This window comes from Babylonia areolata, chromosome 20, assembly GCF_041734735.1.
Source record: "Babylonia areolata isolate BAREFJ2019XMU chromosome 20, ASM4173473v1, whole genome shotgun sequence".
Taxonomy (NCBI): domain Eukaryota; kingdom Metazoa; phylum Mollusca; class Gastropoda; order Neogastropoda; family Buccinidae; genus Babylonia; species Babylonia areolata.
The window spans coordinates 48,742,259-48,768,385 of record NC_134895.1 but is presented as its reverse complement, the minus strand read 5'-3'; the positions used below and the strand labels follow the sequence as shown (position 1 = coordinate 48,768,385).

Below are 26,127 nucleotides of genomic sequence, written 5' to 3'. Positions count from 1 at the left end.
GGGTAGTTGTGGTGGTGGTAGTGGTAGTTGTGGTGGGGGTAGTGGTAGTTGTGGTGGCTGTGGTGGTAATGAGTGTTGGCTCTGGGGGTATGGCTCCTTCGTCTACCCTGAGACAGAAACCGAGCATTTTTTTCCCTCCTGTCTAAAAACACTGTGTACACGTGTTCGTATATAGCATTTCACTATATCTATCACTATAACTAGTAACAGAAATTCTTGTGCGGAGTAACATAGTGTTACATAAAGAGTGTACGAGAATCACAATCATTCAATAGGAATACATAAGAGACATAGACTGTTTAAAAGCTTCTAAATTGACGCAAACTTCGTGTACAATAATCACAATTATACACATGCAATAATCACAGTCTGTTAGAAAACAGGCATAAAACAGTGTTTTGTGATTAAACACAGACACCTGATTAACTTGACACTTAGTCATTTAAAAGTTTCTTGAACGAAACATAAGTATAAAATACGCACATACACTGACGCACGCACACACAGACACAAACAGATACACACACATAGAAAACACACACACACACACACACACACACACACACACACACACACACACACACACTCACAATACAGACACTGTCACAGACAGACAGACAGACACATACACACACATTCAAACAACACAGACTTCTTCTGTAGAACTTTGCCAGAAGAAAACACTCTTATTGCCATGGGTTCTTTTTGAGTGCACCAAGAGTGTGCTGCACACAGGACGTCGATTCATCGTCTCAGCCGAAAATCTCTGGACGCTTAGTTTGATTTTCCAGCCAAACTTGGAGGAAAAGACGAGAGCGGGATTCGAACCCAGACCCTCACGGACACTGCATTGACAGACAAACGTCTTCACCGTTACCATGTACAGGGTTCATAGAAACAATGAGAACAGAAAGACTGCTACCTGAACAAAAACTGGCCGTTGTATAAAGTTTGTTTCGGTTTTAGCTTTTCAAGGAGGTGTCACTGCGTTCGGACAAGTCCATATACGCTACACTGCATCTGCTGGGTAGATGCCTGACAGCAGCATAACCCAACGCGCTCGTTAGGCCTTGAGAGCATGCATTGATATTTTGTGTACCAATCAGAGTGGATTTCTTCTAAAAACTTTCGTTAGAGTGCAACACTATTGTTGCCATGGATGTGTACTTCCAACAGGACCTCGCTTCATCGTATCACCCCAATGACCAGACGCTCAGTTTTAATCCAGTCAAACTTGGGAGAAAGGGTGAAAGCTGGGATCGAACTCAGACCCTCGATCACTGACACTGCACTGGCAGACTGTTACCTGAACAAAAACTGTCCGTCATGTAAAGATTCACATGGACATTGTTACCTGAACAAAAACAGGCCGTCATGTAAAGATTCACATGGACATTGTTACCTGAACAAAAACTGTCCGTCATGTAAAGATTCACATGGACATTGTTACCTGAACAAAAACAGGCCGTCATGTAAAGATTCACATGGACATTGTTACCTGAACAAAAACAGGCCGTCATGTAAAGATTCACACGGACAGTGAGGGCAGACAGTTACCTGAACAAAAACTGGCCGTCATGTAAAGATTCACATGCACAGTGAGGGTAGACAGTTACCTGAACAAAAACTGGCCGTCATGTAAAGATTCACACTGACAGTGAGAGCAGACTGTTACCAAGGCCGTCATGTAAAGATTCGCATGGACAGTGAGGGCAGTTACCTGAACAAAAACTGGCCGTCATGTAAAGATTCACATGGACAGTGAGGGCAGACAGTTACCTGAACAAAAACTGGCCGTCATGTAAAGATTCACACTGACAGTGAGGGCAGACAGTTACCTGAACAAAAACTGGCCGTCATGTAAAGATTCACATGACATTGTTACCTGAACAAAAACTGACCGTCATGTAAAGATTCACACGGACATTGTTACCTGAACAAAAACTGGCCGTCATGTAAAGATTCACACGGACATTGTTATCTGAACAAGAACTGGCCGTCATGTAAAGATTCACACGGACATTGTTACCTGAACAAAAACTGGCCGTCATGTAAAGATTCACACGGACATTGTTACCTGAACAAGAAATGGCCGTCATGTACAGATTCACATGCACAGTGAGGGCAGACAGTTACCTGAACAAAAACTGGCCGTCATGTACAGATTCACACGGACATTGTTACCTGAACAAGAACTGGCCGTCCACACCAATGTTGGTCCTGTTGACCAGCAGGGAGATGTTGGAGGACTTGGACTCTGGGAACACGTAGTGGTGAGTTCCGTCCCCCTTGACCATACCAATCTGAAGTCATATCAAGTCAAAGTCTTCATTTTGGAGGGTGAAAGATAAGCTATGAATATGACTGTCATTTATTTTTTACACGTGTACCCCTCGTCCTACAGCAGAGGGAGTGAAAGAGAAGAAGCAAATTATAAACCAAATGAAAAACTCGAAAAAAAAAAAGAAAAAAAAAAGGAGATCGAAACAGAACGAAAAAGTATAGATCGTTAGAGTCCATATTTCCCTTTGTTTTGCATATTTTCCTACCGTCTTTTGCTATCCCATCCAGAACAGAACAAAGAAAAAGAAGCATCACGCACACATTCGCGAATGCATGCACACACACACACACACACACACACACACACACACACACACACACACACACACACACACACACACACGCACGCACACACACACACACACACACACACACACACACGCCCGAACACACACACACACACACACACACACACACGCACGCACACACACACACACACACACACACACACACACACACACACACGCACGCACACACACACACACACGCACGCACACACACACACACGCACGCACACACACACACACACACACACGCACGCACACACACACACACACACACACACACACACACACACACACACGCCCCTCCCTCACTTTTGTGTTGATGTTGGTCGCTCCAGAGAATCCATCAAGCCAGCCAATGTCGTCATAGTCCATGAAGACCAGTGACGTTGTTCCATTGCTTGCAATGGCCAGTTGCAGAGTGTTGCCCTGGCGGTGTGGTAAAAAGAAAAAAAAAGGTGTATGTGAGAGAGAAAGAGAGAGAGAGTGAGAGAGAGAGAGAGAGAAAGAAAGGAAGAAAGAGAGACAGACAGACAGAGAGAGAGAGAGAGAGAGAGAGAGAGAGAGAGACAGAGAGACAGACAGGCCGACAGGGAGTCAGTGAGAGAGAGAAACAGACAGAGACACAGAGACGCTTCAGACGTGTTTTTTTTACATTGACATTGGCCTGACTACAGCCCTTTTGTCAAGGGAGAACAATTCTCGATTGCCGCGTCCAGTGTGCTGAATGGAAGAGAAACAGTTAATAAAGCAAAACCTGCCAACAAAACAATTCAAAAACAAAGGTAGTTAGTCACACACAGGAATGTGTATCCAGCGCAAGCACACACATCTTCATCATCATCTGCACTCCACCACCTCCATTATCCACCTCCACCTCTTCATTAACAAAATCAAGTCAGTTTATCACACCCTTTAAAATTCTGAGTCAGTATATCATACCCTTTGTAATTTTGTCAGTATATAACACCCGTTAAAATCTGAGTCATTATAGCACACCCTTTATAATGTGAATCAGTATATCATACCCTTTGTAATTTTGTCAGTATATAACACCATTTATAATCTGAGTCAGCATATAACACCCTTGAAAATCTGAGTCAGTATTATCAGACCCGTTATAATTCAGTGTAAACATATCACACCCTTTATAATTCAGTGTAAACATATCACACCTTTTACAATTGTGTGTCAGTATTACCACACCGTTTATAACTGTGATACTGACCGGGTCAGTTTCAAAGAAAGCGGGCACGTCATCCCAGGTGACCACGAGGACCCAGTCCGGGCTGAAGGACGACCCAAAGTCGGAGAACTGCCGAGCCAGGGTCTGCACCGTCTGGAAGCAAGGAGCGGTGTGAAAGACAACACTTGCTCTCTCTGCAGCACGAGTGGCAGAAATCAATGGGCCAGGGCAGTGAAGACAGGTGCTGACATCATCCCCGTCTGTCATGTCGATGAGTCCGTGTGCATGCTATCCGTTTGTCACGTCATTCAGTCATTGGTGAAACTGTAACGTTTGTCACGCTACCTAGTCCGTGTTGAAAATGTAACGTTTGTCACGCCACCCAGTCCGTATTGAAAATGTAACGTTTGTCACGTCACGCAGTCTGTGTTGACAATGTAATGTTTGTCACGTCACGCAGTCCGTATTGAAAATGTAACGTTTGTCACGCCACCCAGTCCGTATTGAAAATGTAACGTTTGTCACGTCACACAGTCTGTGTTGACAATGTAATGTTTGTCACGTCACGCAGTCCGTATTGAAAATGTAACGTTTGTCACGTCATGCAGTCTGTGTTGAAAATGTAACGTTTGTCACGCCACCCAGTCCGTATTGAAAATGTAACGTTTGTCACGTCACGCAGTCTGTGTTGACAATGTAATGTTTGTCACACCACGCAGTCCGTGTTTAAACTGTAACGTTTGTCACGTCACACAGTCTGTGTTGACAATGTAATGTTTGTCACGTCACGCAGTCCGTATTGAAAATGTAACGTTTGTCACGCCACCCAGTCCGTGTTGAAAATGTAACGTTTGTCACGTCACACAGTCTGTGTTGACAATGTAACGTTTGTCACGTCACGCAGTCCGTGTTGAAAATGTAATGTTTGTCACGTCACACAGTCTGTGTTGACAATGTAACGTTTGTCACGTCACACAGTCTGTGTTGAAAATGTAACGTTTGTCACACCACGCAGTCCGTGTTTAAACTGTAACGTTTGTCACGCCACCCAGTCCGTGTTGAAAATTTAACGTTTGTCACGCCACCCACTCCTTGTTGAAAATGTAACGTTTGTCACGCCACCCAGTCCTTGTTTAAACTGTAACGTTTGTCACGCCACCCAGTCCGTGTTGAAAATGTAACGTTTGTCACGCCACCCAGTCCGTGTTGAAAATGTAACGTTTGTCACGCCACCCAGTCCTTGTTGAAAATGTAACGTTTGTCACGCCACCCAGTCCTTGTTGAAAATGTAACGTTTGTTACGTCATACAGTCCGTGTTTAAACTGTTCCCTTTTCTTTTTCTTTTTTCTTTTTTTTCAGGTCACCCAGTCTATGTTGAAAATGTTACGTTTGTCACGTCAACCAGTCCGTGTTTGTCATGTTTGTTGATACCGTTATGTTTTTCATGTCACCCAATCCACGTTGAAACAATTCCGTTTGTCGCGTCACACAGTCCATGTTGATCCCATTATGTTTCTCATGTCACGCGGCCCGTGTTGAAACTATACCGTTTGTCACGTCATCCAGTCACGTTGAAAATGTTACGTCTATCACCGTCGACCAGTCCGTGTTGAAACCATCACGATGGTCATTTCACCCAGTCCAGTTCTTTGTGAAAACATTGACCAGCATTTGCGATTCATTTATGCTTATAGCGTTTAACTTGTATGTGATGCTGCACTGTTAAGTCTATTGTGCAAAAGATTCAGCCGAGGATGAAGTCTATCCTGTTTTGGCGTGATCCATTTTGAGTGATTTCTGTGCTGAGTTTATTCCAAAGAAATATTACACAGAGTCATGTTTATTTCGATTTATTGATTGCACCCAGTAATATGTAATCTCGTACGGCAAAACACCAGAGAGACCTTAGTGTCTTAATGTTTTTGATATGGGATTTTGGATGGACCTGTCGTGTTCGTTTGAATGAATTTTGTAATTTTATTTTATTTTATTTTATTTATTTATTTAATTTTTTTTTAATATAAATGTTATTGCCCCTGTTCAAACTTGGCTGAGGCATCAACCCTTGACTGCTGAATAATTGGTGAAATGTGATCAGAGTAGCATGCGGTAGAAGTGCTGGCAGTTACCACATTTTGTGTGCTTCTCAATGGCGTAAATGATTTTGCTGATGAACATGAGTAAGGCAATCCCATGAAGAAGAAGAGGCCAAAATAATTAAGGAATGATGACTAACATCCTGACCTGTAAGTTCTGTCTTTTTCTCAGTGAGGTGACAGCCCTCCACTGACATGTACATGTGTAGGCGGCAGCCAAGGGGTTAAAATGAATATATAAAAATCCGAATCTCTCTCTCTCTCTCTCTCTCTCTCTCTCTCTCGACACACACAAGCGATTGAGTAAGTGTGCAGACAAACTGTATACACCACAGACAGATTAAACTAAGAGAACTGGATGAAGGTGTTAATCAATCAATCAATCTACCCACTAAAGGCCGGAATCCACCCACCTGCAGGTCCGTGACGTTAGCGGACAGTCGGACCAGGATGGGGAACTGAGCAGCCGTCCCGAAATCGGCGCAGAAGATACAGATGACGGGAAAGGTGAGGGTGATGAAGTCATCAGGGATTTCCTGAACCACAGCTGAATTGGTGAAGCTCAGGAAACCGTCCTCGTTGGTCTGGAAATGAGTGTCTGAACGATGATGATGATGATGATGATGATGATGTGGATACTTAAAACAGCGCCTATTCTCGGTCAGAGACAAAGCTCTATGTGCTTCAAACTCGGAGTCATTTTTTGCACAACAGGCTGCCAACCTGGGTAAAGCCGACTGACAGCTGTTCATCATTTATTTCCTGTGTCAGTCAATGTTTCAGTCATGCACACACACACATGCTGACGTTACCCATTTTACGTGTATGACAGTTTGGTTTTTTTTTATTTACCCCGCCATGCAGGCAGCTATACTCCGTTTTCTGGGGTGTGCATTCTGGGTATGTTCCTGATTCCATAACCCATTGAACGTTGACATAGATTACAGGATCTTTAACGTGCATATTTGATCTTCTGCATTCATATACACACGAAGGAAGGTTCAGGCACTTGCAGGTCTACACACATGTTGACCTGCGGAAAATTCTCCACCCTTGAAAATGTGTTTTAACGATGGCGTCAGCTTTGCAGCATATCTGAGTTCCAAGAAAGAGATGCTGACAGAGATACACCCGGTAAAGAAACCTCCACACGGACACGAAGAAGATGAGCATTGCCTGAACCTAGATGAAGTCTGTCTCCAGCAAGGATTGGAGTGCTTTAAGTGGGAACGAAATGTGTGTGTGTGTGTGTGTGTGTGTGTGTGTGTGTGGATGCTGTTACATATTTATGTTAATAAAGTCTTTCATCCCATTCTGTTCCACTCGGTTGCACTATTTTGTCAAAAGGACGCCCTTTGAAGGCAGTCTTTTGTTTCCATGGATATATTCTACGCTGTCGTAAACCCTGCAAGAAGAGACATTCAACACAACTGCCAGAAAAGATCACAGGCGTAGATTACGCGCGTTGGGAACGGGGCCAAGTCACGCTCATATAAACAACAACCAAAGCGAAGAAACTGGTAAACAAAGAGCATTCAACTGGGCGGACGGGATCACACATGATAACGTCAGTAACTAGGACTCGACAAGCCTTTGCTATCGAATGTCCACGCCCCCACTAGAAAAAGACGCCGACAGAAGTGACCTGGACATACACAAGCGGGGAAGTGTCTGCGAGGATCTTGTTCTCAGGGGTCAGACTGTGAAAGAGTGGATCGAAGGAGCCTAGAAGAAGCGAGCCACACAGGGTTTTTTTTTATGTCAAGAAAGGTCGATGGTGGAGGGAAACACATGTTGCTGCCAAAATCCCAGCTCCATCAATCTTCCTATGCAGCGTGTGGATTGTTCAGCTACTGCAGATGCTGTTCGAGCCTCACAGGATGAAGCCCAACAGGCTCAAGTCTATAGTCTTCTGAGAATGAGGGTGGATACTTTCATTGTTTTTCAAAAACATTGATTATTTCACATTTTACCACAGGGTTTGTCACCGTTAACCACAGACAAATATATATATATATATAATGACAAGAAAACATCATTCAAGAATGTAAATTGTTGGTAGAGATAAATGGGAAAAATCAAACACAAACCACCACCCAGGAAACTATCAGAACCAGACATCTCAAACAGCACGCTCGTGAAAAGTCACGTCTGTGTTCAGAATGTATGGGGACCCACTATTCTAAAAATAGATGGATAACTCATTGGCCAGGAAAGCTGAAGCCAACTGGACGCCATACTGACACTCGTATTCGGCTGTCAGTCCGTTGAGAAGTCGTCTGCTGACTGGTGATAGTTTCTGAACTGTAACCATGTATCTTCGATGAAATTGTGTTATGTTTGCCCCCATGACATGCCAAATGTTGTGTCTTGACTGATATCTGCCAATGGTTTATTTACCAAAGTTATTATAGGAAAACAATGCAGTGACATGTAGCACAAGCTTGCTGTGGAGGTATACACAGGAATGTCAGCTTAACTAAGACTGCGAGCAAGTGAAAGCTTGTCGTGAAGCAGTTATCATAGCCAGCTGAGCACTCGGCTACATATATGAAGTTACAGCTTCACGCTGTCCTGACACGAGAGGTAAAATGGCTGATTGAATACTTCCACTGGCTTCAGTTAGCAAAGAGGCTCAAAGAAGGCATGCACTATCCATCTATTTTTAGATCAGTCATGGAGACCACACAAGAAAACGTGACAAAGGGGAAATTTACAGTTGCCAGAGATCACGTCAGCCTAACCAATTGGAAAGGTCCTTGCATGTTAAGTCGATCAGGGGCCATATCAAGAGACCATCGTGCCTGTGGGTAAAGGTGTACCTGTGGGCAAATCTACCCAAGGAAAGGCAAACTGCCCGAGGTTAAGCAGTATCCGGTATGCAGGAGCACTCGAGTCTACCCGCGGATCTTCAAACCCTACGGCAACTTTACCCTTACTTCTTGTCAAGGGTGACTGTCCACGGAGCAGAGGTAAACATGGCGGGTCCTTTTGCAGCGTTTGTTCTTGTTGAGGGAAAACAGGCGTGCTTTGCTGATAGCCTGTGTTAGGTGCTAACTCTCTTGATAATGCTCTGAACTGTAGTGCGGTGAGAAGTAAAAGAATATGCACGAAAGGGAATCACAAGGATTTTTAATTAAAAACATTGCTGTCTGAGTGAAATGTGTGTGTCTTAATTACGAAGATAACTTAACCTTCAAGGTAAATTGTACCCACGGGTAACTTGCCTTAAATCAAAATTTGCCTTTCACTGCCATGGTCGCATTTCGGCACCAGCTAGGTAAAGCACCCATGTCACTGAAATGCAACCAGATGATGGCACATTTTGTGCATTAACCTAATGCTCTTAATTTTCAGTGGTAGGATTGGCCATTTTTTTCTACACATCCCAGCTATTCTTAGACATCATCTTTTCTGTGTTTCCTGCGCAATGTTAATTTGCACTCTAAACTGACTGGCGGTGAAAGTTTTTTTGTTTTTGTTTTTAATTTGAAGGCAAAATGAATTTTGTCTTGAATACGGCCACAGAAGTACTTGAATACAGCTTGTTTGTTTGTTTCTAAATGAATATAATGATTGTTTTAAATATAATATTGCGTATTGCAGCTGGACCTTTGTAAGTATTAGGACAGGTGTTGTGGAAAAAGCCAGTGACAAGCAAAACAATGAAGGAAAGTATTTGTTTTCTTTTCTTTTCTGTTTATTTTTCCTCTTTTTGTTTTCTTTTTTTCCCTTCACTTTTGTTCAGTTTTCTTTTTCCCTTTTTTCTTTTTTCTTCCATATTCCCATTCTGTTTTCCTGGGTAATCTTACTGGTGAAGCTCTTTCAATTCTTTTCTCTTTTTTTAATATATAGATTAACTCTCTCCATACGAACGGCGAAAGAGACGACGTTAACAGCATTTCATCCCAATAACCACCATCAAAATATTACCAGCGGAAGGCTCTTACACTGAAGAGGTGAATGTTGACAAAGATACCACAATTCTGACGACGGAAGCTAAAGGTTGGATCATTCAGACACCCACTGGACATCTGAGGGGTCTGTGTAGAGGAGAAGAGAGGACTGGCCGTTCTGAGTGAGTTAAAGAATGATTAGCCTTCAGAACTTGGCCTAAGGCAAAGTGTTCTGCTTTCTGCCAGGATATGACGATGACACTTAAGATGTGTGTCCGACGTAAATATTTGTGGTAAGTGTGTGGTTCATAGTTACAGTGTGAATGTGACCACATAAAATGTTTGTCACTGTTGTCTTACTCTCTGTGTCGTCATCGAAATATGCCTCCACATCACATATATGTAAGCATGTACACAACCACACACACACACACACAATTATATATATATATATATATATATATATATATATATATGTCCACAGAGGAGAAAACTGCAGTCATACCAGGGAAACAATTGGCTCTCTCCCTCAGAGAGATTTCAAATGGCTCCCAAATTAGTCTTTGAAGTTTCGTTCGTTCGATTATTAATTTATAGTCTGTTCATCTAAGATGGTGATAATAGACTGAAAATAAATGATATTATTATTATTATTTCTATCATAATGATGATTATTATCATCATTGATTAGAAATCATCATTTGTGAAAATCAATGGCAGGGGAAGAAATATTCAACTGAAAAGGGGGCGGTTGGGGTGGAGGAGGGGGAGCAAGGAGGAGGGGATTGAGGAAGGAAAACAGAGAGATAGAACAGAATGTGGAAAAGATAGATTGAACTCTTTGAAGGATTTCTATAGTTATTCCATATTTCCCTTTTTAATCTTTGCACGTTTATTTGGGAATAATGAAAGAGTTGGTTAGTTGTTACCGGCGGTGGTTGATTTCCTTCACTACTAAGTTAAACACACACACACACACACATATATATATATATATGTGTGTGTGTGTGTGTGTGTGTGTGTGTGTGTTATGTACATTCATGGAAATAGTTATGTTTATGGACGCTTTTCATTGGTATCCAGAAAATGAAGCAATTTCACATGTAACCTGATATAAATGAGTAAATAAATAAATAAATAAATAAATAAACCCATGAACATGTAATCAATTTCCCTCGAACATGAGTTCATGTATGAAATGAATTAAGTTTACCAACATGTGATCCAAAATCCTCCCATGTTTTCTCTCCCTCGTTGTTTACTAACTTGCTGCGAGACTGGGGGATTCTAAACGTCTTTTAAATGATAACAGCTTGAACAAATAAACCCAGATCACCAGGGAACCTTCTGGAGAGGTAACGTAAAAGAGGGGTAGCGCAGGAGATAACCTTAAAAAATTAATGAATTTTGAAAAAAAGAAGAAAAAAAGAAAAAAAAACAAGGTCCACAACTGATCGAAAAACATGGGGTTAGGGCTCTGGTCACTGGTGCAGATAAACTCTACTTCTAGATCTGAAATACAGTTGAGTCATGAGGAGGAAAAGAACACTTCTTTGTCTCGTATTTGTGGGCGTTCCCACCCCACGTGGATTCTGAGCCACTCAAAAGCATGTCCACAGCTGGATATACACAGCCCTACACATGTGCGCACTCGCACACACACACACACACACACACACACACACAACCCCCCTCCACACACACACACAAATAACCCCAAGCAGCAGCACTTAATCAAGAAGCCAGACCTACTCACATAAACGGTGCTGTAGGCAGTCTGATAGAAGGTGAAGGGCGAGGGCAGGGAGACAGCATCCGTCATGTCGAACTCACTGGTGTACACCGTGTCTCCTGCCTCACTGCCGAAGGGGAACAACATGGCGGACATGGTGACGTCACGGTGAGCAGTCAACAGCAGCATCAGCACGTGCACAAGGACTGTAGCACTTTGGGGAGGCATGGCTGACTGTCACCTCGTACAGGGCGATAGCAGGGTTGGGTTTCTCCCTAGTACAGTTTTATGTAGTTGAAGTGGCTGTTGTTGTTGATGGTCGTGGTGGTGGTGTTGTGGTTGTGGTTGTTTTTATTGTTGTTGCTGCTGCTGCTGTGAGTGTTTTATAATTATTCAGTGCTTATTGTTTTGTTTTTTGTTGTTGTTGTTGTTGTCAGAGACCACCCAAAGAGCTTTTACATACACGGCGTCATTTACACACATGAACCAATTGACAGCTGCTATCAGACGTTCACCGTTCATTTCCTGTGTCTTTCAGTCAGACTTCATTCACACGTAAGCACACGCATGTATGTAAGGGTGGATATTTAAACGAAATTTTGCCAGGGATCTTCTTCTTCTTCTTCTTCTGCGTTCGTGAGCTGCAACTCCCACGTTCACTCGTATGCACACGAGTGGGCTTTTACGTGTATGACCGTTTTTACCCCGCCATGTAGGCAGCCATACTCCGTTTTCGGGGGTGCCAGGGATAACTCTCGTGTTGCCGTGGGTTCCTGTTTATTCCTTTATTTTTTTATTTTTTTGTTGTTTCACCAAGAGTGATCTAGCTGTGCGCTTTATGTGGTCTGGTGTACATCGATATATAAATATATTCAGCGTGGCTGGTGGTTTTCTTTTCAAATAGTGTTATTAGCACAAACTAAACATTCTTCCTTTCTTTCTTTCTTTTAGATGACTTGTTAGGCCCAGCCCCGCCTCGACTATGAGGATCGCTGCTTCAAATCGTCTTTCCTTTTGTTTGTGTGGGTTGGTTGGGCTGTGTAATGTGTTGTTTGTGTCCAAAGGATTCCTTTAAGGTTAGTGGTGCTGTGTAATGTGTTGTTTGTGTCCAAAGGATTCCCTTAAGGTTAGTGGTGCTGTGTAATGTGTTGTTTGTGTCCAAAGGATTCCCTTCAGGTTAGTGGTGCTGTGTAACGTGTTGTTTGTGTCCAAAGGATTCCCTTCAGGTTAGTGATGCTGTGTAATGTGTTGTTTGTGTCCAAAGGATTCCCTTAAGTTTAGTGGTGCCGTGTAATGTGTTGTTTGTGTCCAAAGGATTCCCTTCAGGTTAGTGATGCTGTGTAATGTGTTGTTTGTGTCCAACGGATTCCCTTCAGGTTAGTAGTGCTGTGTAGCGTGTTGTTTGTGTCCAAAGGATTCCCTTAAGGTTAGTAGTGCTGTGTAGCGTGTTGTTTGTGCCCAAAGGATTCCCTTCAGGTTAGTAGTGCTGTGTAGCGTGTTGTTTGTGTCCAAAGGATTCCCTTAAGGTTAGTGGTCCTGTGTAATGTGTTGTTTGTGTCCAAAGGATTCCCTTCAGGTTAGTGGTGCTGTGTAATGTGTTGTTTATATCCTAAGGATTCCCTTAAGGTTAGTGGTGCTGTGTAATGTGTTGTTTGTATCCAAAGGATTCCCTTCAGGTTAGTGGTGCTGTGTAATGTGTTGTTTGTGTCCAAAGGATTCCCTTCAGGCTGTTGCTGCTGGTTCTTCCTGTCTCTCTCAGAACATCTTCACGCCGTGGATGGCGGACAGTGTGTACTGGCTGTGGACGATATGTGGCACAGGAGTAGCTGATGATGAAGGTCTTGAAGACGATAGTTTATTTCAACGCTGCAAATTAAAAATCGTGTTAGGTATGGTATGGCCAGTTTAAGAGAATATGAATAAACACACAAGCAAATTAATGTAAAAATCCATTACAAGATCACCAAACAATGCGACGAACAATAAACAAACAAATGCATGAATAAAGAAATGAACAAACAGATAGCACTACAATACCTGATTCTCTAAGTGAGCAAACAAACACAGAACTGGAAAACACCAGACACAACCCAGGGGCACTGGTCACAGGGGGTCATATGGTCAAGTCTTTGTTTTTCTACCTCGTGGTTTAAGGAGAAATTTTATACTTGATGTATATTAATTTTCTTCTTCTGCTTTTTCTTCTTGGTCTGCGACTCCCACGTTGGTTCATATGTGCGAGTGGGCGTTTAAGTGTACAACTGGTTGTCTACTCCCACCATGAAGGCAGCCATACTCCGTTTTCGGAGTGAGTATATATTTAGATTTCTTTATTTTTCTTTCATTAATTGAAGACTACTCAGAGAGACGTGAATTATCGCCAGTAAAAAGTAGGTCCCTGTCGATTTAATAAATGATAATAACCCACTCAGGTTTAACACTTGACTTGTATAAAAGATGTTTTAAAAATCTTACAGTTGGGCCAACTGCAAAGAGAGTTGTGTGATCAAGGTTTTATTTTTCACTGCAATGGGAAACCATTTTCAGCTTAGTCGTTTGTGAAGGATCATGGCACTCAAACCAGGATTCAATATTTCACTGGCTGTTGGTGCTGAAACCTTTGGGGTTAGTTGACCTAGTAAATCATCTGAACGCCGACTGTCCTAAAGCATTCTTGGCCGAGAAAGTAGGGATATAACTTGGATAAGACAGTTTCCATAATTATCAAATTCTAGCCCATGATTATTGTCGGGAAAGCAGTTACCTCCTCTGCTATTCTGATGGTCATAGTCGGACAGGACTGGGTTCATACACAGAGGACCAAAAATACTCTTCATGTCAATCCCAAAATTTAAGTCTTTGCTCAAGTGGGAATGCTTCTTTTCAGTCGGCAGTCAGCACAAGCAGCAAGCCTGATGGGTTCCTCAAAGAACGAAACTGTTGTCGCTTACTATAGCAGGCGGCAGAATGGTTAAAATGTTTATCTTGCCAATGCAGTGTCTGTGAGCGTCTGGTTTCGAATCCTAGTCTCGCTCTTTCTTTCAAGTTTGACTGGAAAATCGCACTAAGTGTCCGTTTTTTGGATGAAACGATAAATCGAAGTATGGTGTGCAACACACACGCTAAGTGCACGGAAAAGAACCCATGGCAACAAAATGGTTGTCCTCTTGTAACCTTCTGTAGAAGAAATCCACTCTGATAGGTACAAAGATAAATATGCATGCGCTCAAGATCTGACTAAGTGCGTTGGGTTATGGCGCTGGTATGGTATCTACCCAGTGGATGCGGTGTAGCGTATATGGATTTGCCCGAACGCAGTGATGCCTTGTCAACAGAAACTGAAAGTGAAAACTGTACCACTGCGCTGTCTGGAGGAGAGAAGGGCTGACATGGTACTCACTGAGGAATAGTTTGACACGAGTTGTGCCCCCCTTGCCCCCTGCCCTCTCCTCACCCCCTGCCCTCTCCTCACCCACCACGCCCCCCCATCCCCCTACCCCCCCACTCCTACCCCTTACACACACACGCCCACCACCAACTTCCTGTTTTACTTTGCGGGTTGCTGACTTGACGTGTCGCGTGTCATCCGCCCTTCCCCCAAAACGTCACACGTCACTCACGCTTGTCGCATCCTACATCCGTTTATGTTCTGAACGCCCTTACGTTTTTTTCATCGCCAAATTGTGTTTATGCACACACACACACACACACACACACACACACACACACACCAATGGCGCAGTCTTCATTGTCATCACATACAAACGGCGTCTCCACTGGCTGGGGTATGTATCACAGCTTCCCTGCAAAGCCTGGTGGGTAAAGGGTGGAGATTTTTCTGATCTCCCAGGTCAGCATAAAAATATGTGCAGACCTGCTAGTGCCTGAACCTCCTTTGTGTGTATACGCAAGCAGAAGATCACATAGGCACGTTAAAGATCCTGTAATCCACGTCAGCGTTCGGTGGGTTATGGAAACAAGAACATACCCAGCATGCACAGCCCCGAAAGTGGAGTATGGCTGCCTACAAGGCGGGGTAAAATCGGTCAAACAAGTAAAAGTCCACTCGTGTACATACGAATGAACATGGGAGTTGCAGCCCACGAACGCAGAAGAAGGAGGAGAAGAAAGCTTCCCTGCAACAAGAGCTACACGCCAAGCCGCGAACTGGACACCTACACTGGTCAGAGATGGGGGGATCGGCTTAAACTGAACCGGCGGCCCACAGGGTACAGAAACTTTGATTTTTTTATTATATTTTTTTATGGATACTTTTATAGCGCCTATCCTCGGTCAGGGACCAAACTCTAAGCGCTTTACAAACTCAGGATCATTTCCGCAACAGGCTGCCTACCTGGGTACAGCGGCCATTGGGCGCTCATCATTCGTTTCCTGTGTGTTTCAATCACATTTCAGGCACACACACATACACACTCAGACAGACAAACTTCAGACTTTTTAGAGACAATGTGGTGACACCAGCAAACTGGCAGAGGACCGTGGTGCAGCAAGGGGAGCGCCGCGACTGACCGCTGGTGTCATACAATGAAATCAAGACAATCATCAAGGCACAGCAAGGAATAAAGTGGCGCCTCCAGCACCCCAAATATAACCCAGAAGACAGATACCATTTGCTGGAACGATGGGAACAGGTCAAGATCTTCCACCTGAGGACTGGACACAACCGCCTGCTCCACCACATGCACACACAATTTGGCATTGGACAGAGTGGGGAGTGCCCTTGTGGTGAGGGACCAATGACAACCGACCACATACTTCAAAACTGTAGGACGCATGCAGCATCCAGGAGGAAGTACTGGCCAACATCGACAGCAGTACGGCACCCTGGAGGAGCTGCGACGGACGGCAGCCTTCATCGAGGACACCGGGCTGCTCATCTAATGGCAGGCGAACGAGGAAGAAGAAGACTGACCGCTTCATGTCGTCCACCGACGCCGGAGATGTCGAGAAAAGTGAGTGTGTTTATCTCCCTTGCCTCTTGCCCCAGACACGATTTCGTTCCCTTCTTCGTGTGGCTGAATGCGCTCTGATCTACAAAAGAGTGTTTGCAGCGACGGAGACCACCCTTGGTGAACTTGCTTTGGCAAAATATTTGGTTCAAGTGGATATCATAACATGCTGCATTTTATGAAATCACGCAGCCGCTTCACAAACAAACAAACTCTGACGAATGCATGAAAGGATCTGAAGAAGGTTTTTGTATGAAACGGCCTTTGTAACATTGAATGTAAAGATTGCGTCGACCTACTGGTATGCGTGCGTGTCTGTGTCCATTCGAACCTTCTACTAACCCTAAAAACGTTTGTTGAAAAGTAGGTATATGTGTCAAATCAACACAGCGTCGACCTACTGGTATGCGTGCGTGTCTGTGTCCATTCGAACCTTCTACTAACCCTAAAAACGTTTGTTGAAAAGTAGGTATACGTGTCAAAATTATTAGTCAGGTCAGGTCTCTACCTGCCACAGGTACCATGTAACCCTGTGCTACCTGTCACATGCGGGCAGATGGAGCTCGACAGCCCGGGAAGGCAGTCCATCTAAGACAAGGAAAAGTCTGAAGTAAAACCCATGAAGTGCTAAGGAATGCAGGACAGTCTCGACATGCATTGACCCTGGGTCCATGGCCATGTCCTGACTTTCAGTAGCCGCGCCCCCGTGCCTCCGAGGAAGGTTTTTGAGCCAGAGGCTAGGACAAGGACAGTCTGATATAAAACCTACGACCTGAGGACCTCACTGTCACCGTCCCAGCTTGCTAGGCTATGGCAGATGAACCACGGGTGTAAAGGGTGGGGCCAGTACTGCGCACACTGCACTCCACCTAAAAATTCCATTGCGCAGGCTTGAAGGACACGTCCACGTCCGCGCCACCAACTATTCCACTTTTCCCGCATTGGCCTTGTCAGCCATGAACGTGCCTGCATCAGACGTGGACAACGCCCTTCCTAGATCTTCGTCAGCGAAGCCAGGCCATGAATACGTGTCAAATCAACACAGCGTCGACCTACTGGTATGCGTGCGTGTCTGTGTCCATTCGAACCTTCTACTAACCCTAAAAACGTTTGTTGAAAAGTAGGTATATGTGTCAAATCAACACAGGAAAAGAAGGTTTTGTTGATATTCTTATTCGTCTTTTCGTACTGTCATTAGCATCATCATTTTCTTCTTGTTGCATTGCTGCTGTGCCTCACTTCCCTTTCATCTCAAGAGAACGAATTCTGGTTAGTAAATAGTGTACGGCTGATGCTACGTGTTACCATTGATATCATCGTCATTGTCATCATTATCGCTTCTCTCTCTCGCTCGCTCATTCGCTCTTGCTCTCACTCTTTTACGCACACACACATACACGAACGCGTACACACACACACACACACGCACGCACGCATGCACACACATGGGTGTCTTTCTGTCTTCTCCTTCGGTATTACACACACACACACACACACACACACACACACGCATACACATACACGCCCCCTCCCTCCCCCCCCTACCCCCACACAGAGGATAACAAGAACACCATCACCATTACAACCACCATGAATAACAACAACAACAACAACAAGAACAAAACGGAATTCATTTCGGTACTCACTCTCTTTAACCCATTCACACCGCTGTCCTGCCCGTCATGCGGTAAACACACCACCCCGACCCTTCAACGGCTGTTACTTCCTTGCCCTGGTGTGTAGACAAGCGAAAATAAACAAACGTAATTACTGTAGAAAGAGTAAAAAGAAACAAACGTAGATGAGCGAAAATAAACAAACAATATAGACAAGCGAATTAAACAAACATAATATAGACAAGTAAAACGAAATAAACACAATACAGATGAGCGAAAAGAGACAAACATAATAATTATGGACAAGTGAAAAGAAACAAACATAATGTGGACAAGTGAAAATAAACAAAACATAATATGGACAAGTGAAAAGAAACAAACATAATTAGGATAAGTGAAAAGAATCAAACATAACGTGGACAAGTGAAAAGAAACAAACATAATATGGACAGGTGAAAATAAAGAAACAAAATATGGACAAGTGAAAAGAAACAAACATATGGACAGGTGAAAATAAAGAAACATAATATGGACAAGTGAAAATAAAGAAACAGTGTGGACAGGTGAAAAGAAACAAAACATAGTGTGGACAGGTGAAAAGAAAGAAACATAGTGTGGACAAATGAAAAGAAACAAACATAATGTGGACAGGTGAAAAGAAAGAAACATAATAAGGACAGGTGAAAAGAAAGAATCATGGACAAGTGAAAATAAACAAAACATAATATGGACAGGTGAAAATAAACAAAATATGGACAAGTGAAAATAAAGAAACATAATGTGGACAAGTGAAAATAAAGAAACAAAATATGGACAAGTGAAAAGAAACAGACATAGTGTGGACAAGTGAAAATAAAACGCACATGATATTGACAAACGAAAAGAAACAAACATAATGAAAAAAAATTATGGACAAGAGAAAACAAACAAACATGATATAGACGAGCGAAAATAAACAAACATAATTTAGACAACTGAGTGGAAAGAAACAAACATTATATGCTCTTCTCTTGTTACACGGAGTCCAGCCGACCACACATGGCCATATCAGGACTGTCAAACAATAAGACACACCCACAAAACACAGTTCATGACACAGTATCCCAACCATTAAGCTCCTAAAGACAAATAAGACTAGGCCATGCTGAGGACGCCATTCATTCCGCTCAATTTATCATCCCAAAATTACCACAACAAAAAGTCGTAAAGAAAGGAAAACAATACTTCAAAGCCGAGCAAAAAATAAACAAGAGAGGCAAGGCCTTCAAGACTCACTTGTATAAATTAAGTCCCCTAGCATTAATTACAGAGTAATTTCCTTTTTTTACTATCTGCACCAAAACGTTTGCAAAATAAATAAAAACTCCATGCTGAGCAAAAGAAGTTCCTGTTTCAACAAAAAAATGATAATAATGACTCCTCTTGTTGTTGTGTCAGAATAAGAGGTCAAAGTGCCAAGTTTAGAGAATACAAAAAATATAAATATAACAGTAAATGCAGTTTGCATATAATTAGGCTTCTTTTTTAATTTTTTGTGCCCATCCCAGAGGTGCAATATTGTTTTAAACAAGATGACTGGAAAGAACTGAATGTTTCCTATTTTTATGCCAAATTTGGTGTCAACTGACAAAGTATTTGCAGAGAAAATGTCAATGTTAAAGTTTAACACACACACACACACACACACACACACACACACACAGACAACCGAACACCGGGTTAAAACATAGACTCACTTTGTTTACACAAGTGAGTCAATAAAAAGGCCATATGGACAAATAATACTGCAGAGTGGGCAGCCAGTGCCCATCCCAGTGTTTACATCTCACTACCTAATCGTTGGAACAAAACAGCACAGATAGTACATCACAGACTGCGGAAAATAGAAGAAGAAAAAAACGTGTCAAGGCTTGCTTGAAAAAAGAAAGGGGAATGGAAAGGGAAGACAGAAAACGGAGACAATAGTGAAGGAAGGAAAAAGGCAGAAAAAAAGAGAGTGACAGAAAAGAGGAAATTTCTAGCACAATATTTCGAGAAAGCGGGGAGGCTATTAATTTTATACTAAAATTCCTCTGGCACCCCCACGGGGAAACCATTATATAGATAAACGAAGGTAAACAAACACCTTATAGACAAGTTTAAATATGCAAACATAATAGGGACAAGTGAAAATAAAAGAGACACAATATGGAGAAGTAAAAAGAAATAAACATAATGATTATAGACAATAAGCGAAAATTAACAAGCATAATGATATATACAAGTGAAAATAAGCAAAGAAAACGTCTTCATTGCATGCATTGAAAACAAAAAGAGTAAAGGTATAAAACAATCTATATCCTAAAAAAAAAGAACAATCAACTGTTATTGTAAAACGTGTTTGTCTATAATTATATCAAGGCGAGTGTGAAACTCTACTGTGAGTCGTGGCGAAAAAATAGAGTGTTTGTACTTTAATCAGTATCAGTATCAGTGGCTGGAGGCGTCACTGCGTTCGGACAAATCCATATACGCTACACCACATCTGCCAAGCAGATGCCTGACCAGCAGCGTAACCCAACGCGCTTAATCAGGCCTTGAGAGAAAAGAAAACCCCTAAAATAAAAATAAATAAATAAATAAATAATCATAATAAAAAATAAAATAAAAAGAAATAGGTAAATAAATCAATAAATAAATAATAGATAAATACATAAAAAAGAACTACTACTAATAATAATGATATTTATAAGGCGCAAAAACTTGATGAAAACTACAAGCGTACAATATATATATATATATATATATAATATATATAATAAAATTAAAATAATAATAATAAAATTAATTGATTAATTAATTAATTAATAAATACATAGATAAAATAAAAGAACCCACGGCAAGAAAAAGGGTTGTCCCTGGCAAAGTTATGTCGGAAAATCCACTGTGATCGGGAAACAAACACACTTGTGGACAGAAAAAAAGAAGAAAAAAAAGGGCTGGGGAAAAGGGGGGGGGGGGGGGGGGTCGTATCAGTGTAGCGACGCTCTCTCACTGGGGAGAGCAGACGGAATTGCACATTGCACACAGAGAAATCTGTTGTGACGAAATGTGTGCAACACAATACAATACAATACAATGCAACGCAACATAATACTATACAATACAATACAACCCAACACAATACACTGCAATACAATACAATATACAATACAATACAATACAATATAATACAATATAACACAACACAACACAATACAATACAATACAATACAATGCAACGCAACATAATACTGTACAATACAATACAATACAACACAATACAATACAACACAACACAACACAATACAATACACCGCAGCACAACACAACACAATACAATACACCGCAGCACAATACAACACAATATAATGCAATACAATACAATACAACGCAGCACAATACAATACAACACAATACAACACAACACAATACAGTACAATATAATAAATACAATCCAGCACAATACAATACAATACAACACAGCACAATACAACACAATACAATGCAATGCAATACAATTCAACGCAGCACAACGCAATGCAATGCGATATAATACAATTCAACACAGCACAATACAACACAATGCAACACAATGCAATTCAACGCAGCACAATACAATACAATTCAACGCAGCACAATACAATACAATACAATACAATACAATACAATACAATGCAATGCAATGCAGGACAACAATAAAAAAGAAGAAAAAGAAGAATAGACAGTACTTATATGGCGCAAACTCCCCATATAATAGGCTATAAGAGCCTCGCATGAAACAATACATACACAATAGTGCATAATAACGTACCTCTACACATGAAAAAAAATAACACATATATGTGTTTATATAGATAAAGCCAATTCTATAACACAACACAACACAACACGACACGACACGACACAACACAACACAACACAATGCAATATAATGCAATGCAATACACTACGATACAACACAACACAACACAACACAACACAATAGATGTCGATGACTTTCTGCATTCAGCAAGTTCGAACGGATGTTACATATATATATATATATATTTTTTTTTTTTTTTTTTTTTTTTTTTTTTTTTTTTTTTTTCAACAATATACCTGAGAAAACGTGCAACTTCCCCCTCCCCCCTGCACACCATCAACACCATCTAAGAGCGTTCATGAATTTCCACTATATTGTTCTCTTAACCCCGATTTTACATTTCGGAATTAAGCGTAGACCTAACGATGGACGTAAAAAAGCATAATAGTATTGGCATCAGAATGATCATTATATTTGATATCACCGATTGTAATGTCAACCAATCTGCTATTAAAACGTTAAAACGTGTTGTATTAGAGCCTGCGCCATGTGTACAACGTTTTTCATCCGTATTGAGCACCCTCGGTATATTATCAACTACATTACAATAATCCGTAATATCCAGTTACATTTTTTTCTTGAACGTGGTCGAGTTACAGCTGAATGAATACATCTTTATTTATATCCAGCCCCAATAACTAAGAATTTTTCAATTTGAAATTTCTGTATTCTTCGCATTTGTATTTTTTTCAAACTAGTTCGATAAATCACAGTCACCCGGTCTATAAATGGGTTTGCAGATATCATTTGCTTTCCAGTAAAATCTGTTATCAGTTATCATGTCTCATCCTGCCCCGCGCAACTGGCATTCATGAACTTTGTTCAACATTACGATTAAAAAAAGAAACAGCAACACCTGTTTGTGTTTTTAGTCCACTCCATTTGGGGTGCGCTTCCATCCTCACGCTTTGATATCTGTGAAACTGTATGTTTCGTGCATATCTGTTATGCATATGTGTGTGTATATGTGAATGTGTGTCCTCATGTTTTACATTTATTTGTTTATTTATCATCATTGTTGTCTTTTTTATTCTTTGATGTTGTTGTTGTTGTTGTACGCTTATAGTTGACTTCATTAAGTTTTTGCGCCTTATAAATATTAGTATTATTATTAGTAGTAGTTCTTTTTTTATATATATTTATCTATTATTTACTTATTTATTTACTTGTTTTTTTAGATTTTATTTTATTTTATTAATTTTTTTAAAAATTTATTTATTTTTCTTTTTTATTACTTTTTTTTTCTCAAGGCCTGACAAAGCGCGTTGGGTTACGCTGCTGGTCAGGCATCTGCTTGGCAAATGTGGTGTAGCGTATATCGATTTGTCCGAACGCAGTGATGCCTACTTGAGCTACTGATACCGATACTGATACTGATACTTCTATCTTCACGTAGATGTGATACAATGTCCTGATCGACTTTTCAAAATACCTCCAGTGACAAAATTTTTGTTTGTTTGTTTGTTTGTTTTAAATAATCAGTTCCATCGTTTCTGTTACACTAACCCCCAAATCCATTTATATTGACTTAAAAAAATTTGTATCGAATCTATAGCTCAGATTCCATTTCCACTTCCTGCCATAAAATCAAAACAATTTAACAAAAACAAAAACAAAAACAAAAAAGCACAGAAACAAACAAACAACAACAACAACAACACCAACAGCACCAACAGCATGAATAACAACAAAATAATCACACATTAGTGACAAATCTTGAAGAGACACAACTGAATTTGGTTTCAGTCTGGACAGCAAAGAATATGGGTTTGGTTTTTGTTTGGGTTTTTTTTGGGGGGGGGGGGGTTGTTTGTATGGTTTGGTGTTGTTGTTGGTTGGTTTTTTTTTTGTTTGTTTTTTTTTTTATCTGAGTTGATTTGTTTGTGTGCTTGTTTTTTGTTTTTTTGTGTGTAAAAGATGTTCTGAGCAATGAGGGTTTTTTTTCTGAGTCGTGAACTTTTCTTTACAAAAATGGAATATAAGGTTTGAATACATACACAATTAAAGTTGTATCCAACAATAAAATATTACATTATAACGAGAACAGCAGTCACAATTAACGACGAGAGTAATCAGAAACCAAAAGCAATTGAGGTAATATGCAGATAATATACAAAAGGATCGGGAACGTACCATAATATTTTGACAAAAACAATTAACACAGAACCATTCGTTCACAGGAAGAGATAAACTGACATTGAAATACGATGGAAAAACTACTTCAGATTTAATCAAGAAAATAAACGAAATAAAACTGAAAGCGCAGATAGAGCAGTGAGTTAATGTTTTATTTATCTATCTATTTATTCATTTATTTGCATATCTATTTATTCATTCATTTATTTATTGCTCCGGGAAGAGGGTGGGGTGAAAGAGAGGCGGTTACGTACAGAATATGACGTGTGGGAGTGGCAATGAATGCAAGGTGAGAGAGATGTCAAACATAAAGAAATAATAATAAATAATAATAGTGATGGACATTTATATAGCGCTTTACATGTGTGGGTGTGTGTGTGGGTGTGTGTCTTCATGTTTTGCATTTGTTTGCTTATTTATTATCATTGTTGTCTTGTTTATTTATTTATTTATTTATTTATTTATTATTATTACTACCTTTTTTCCATATCATAATTTTTATTTATCTATTTATATATTTATTTACTTATTTATGTACGCTTATCTATTATTTATCAACTTTTTGTTGTTGTTGTTGTTGTTGATTGTCAAGGCCTGACTAAGCGCGTTGAGTTACGCCGCTGGTTAGGCATCTGCTTGGCAGATGTGGTGTAGCGTATATGGATTTGTCCGAACGCAGTGACGCCTCCTTGAGCTACTGAAACTGAAACTGAAACTGAAACTTTACATTTCGTTCCCTACTCCCTGCCTTCCCATTCAATACCCTCCCAACCCTCCACCCTCCCCACACACGGAAGCACGTGCCAGAAAACTCACACAACTGAACTTTGGAAACCACCCACCCACACCCATGACTACCCCCAGAAAACGCATCCCTGCAACACGCACTCAGGCACACACACACACACACACACACACACACACACACGAACGCAAGGACACTCACCAGCACCCCGCCACACACACACACACACGAACACACGGACACTTGCCAAAACCCTGCCACACACACACACGGCAAACGGCCTCTCCACAACAAAGCATGCACCCAAAACCAGATGTATTTTCAGAGCAGACTTTAAAAGATTTCAACCAGGCAGAATGACGCAAATTTTTTGGCAGTTTGACTCGGCCTGGAGAGAAATGATCTCTTATTTTATGACTAAACCATATTATGTAACCTGTTTTGCAACTTGAAAATACCAGGTTTTTTTCCCCAGATGTTTGTGCAGTCTAAGAATCAGCACTTTACTTATCTTTTTATCTGTTGCTATTATTATTATTGTTATCATTGTGATTATGATTATTATTATCATTTCTTAATGAAAAGAATATGTTGTTTTTGTTTTCGTGGTACAGTGAGTAGTAAAGTATATATGTTAATAAGTGACCCTTGGTGGAAGGGAAAAAAAAAAAAAATCTAGAAAATAATACCAAACGCATTGCTGCAACTAACAGTAATTCTAAGCCTTCTCTAACCCACATGCAAGTTATGGAGATTATCGCTTTTTATCAGCATACTTTTTTGTTTTATTCGATATGATCTGATATCAATTATGTAACGTAATTTTGTTTCTTTAAGCTCGTAGCAATGAAGTATGGCATTTAAAAAAAAATTGCGATCAATATCATCTAACCCACCGTACAATTAGTTTTGATCAGCCAACAAGCTGACACTTCAGACCATCACACACAATCAGAAAAAAAAAATTTCTCACATCTCACACAGCACAGTCCGTTCATTTCTTCGACCCCACTGCCATCTGTGGGTCACACACTGTCACCACACTCCTACCAACTTGCTCATATCCGTGTGCAGTCATCCACAGGCTTGTGGCAATATGAAACAAGAGAGGCAAAGCCTTCAAGACTCACTTGTGATAAATTAAGTCCCCTAGCATTAATTACAGAGTAATTTCCCCTTTTTTTACTATCTGCACCAAAACGTTTGCAAAATAAATAAAAATTCCATGCTTAGCAAAAG

General features: G+C 41.0%; 1 protein-coding gene across 1 annotated transcript; it reads right to left on the bottom strand.

Annotated features, from left to right (window-relative positions):
* Window positions 1–1,494: 1,494 nt before the first annotated feature.
* Window positions 1,495–11,766, bottom strand: LOC143294636 (sushi, nidogen and EGF-like domain-containing protein 1). Its single transcript, XM_076606013.1, has 7 exons — window positions 11,563–11,766; window positions 8,733–8,865; window positions 6,324–6,457; window positions 3,856–3,966; window positions 2,940–3,056; window positions 2,185–2,303; window positions 1,495–1,498 (listed from the first exon to the last, which is right to left on the bottom strand). Exons 1-7 carry the CDS (start codon window positions 11,764–11,766, stop codon window positions 1,495–1,497), a joined length of 822 nt encoding a protein of 273 aa, XP_076462128.1.
* Window positions 11,767–26,127: the final 14,361 nt, after the last annotated feature.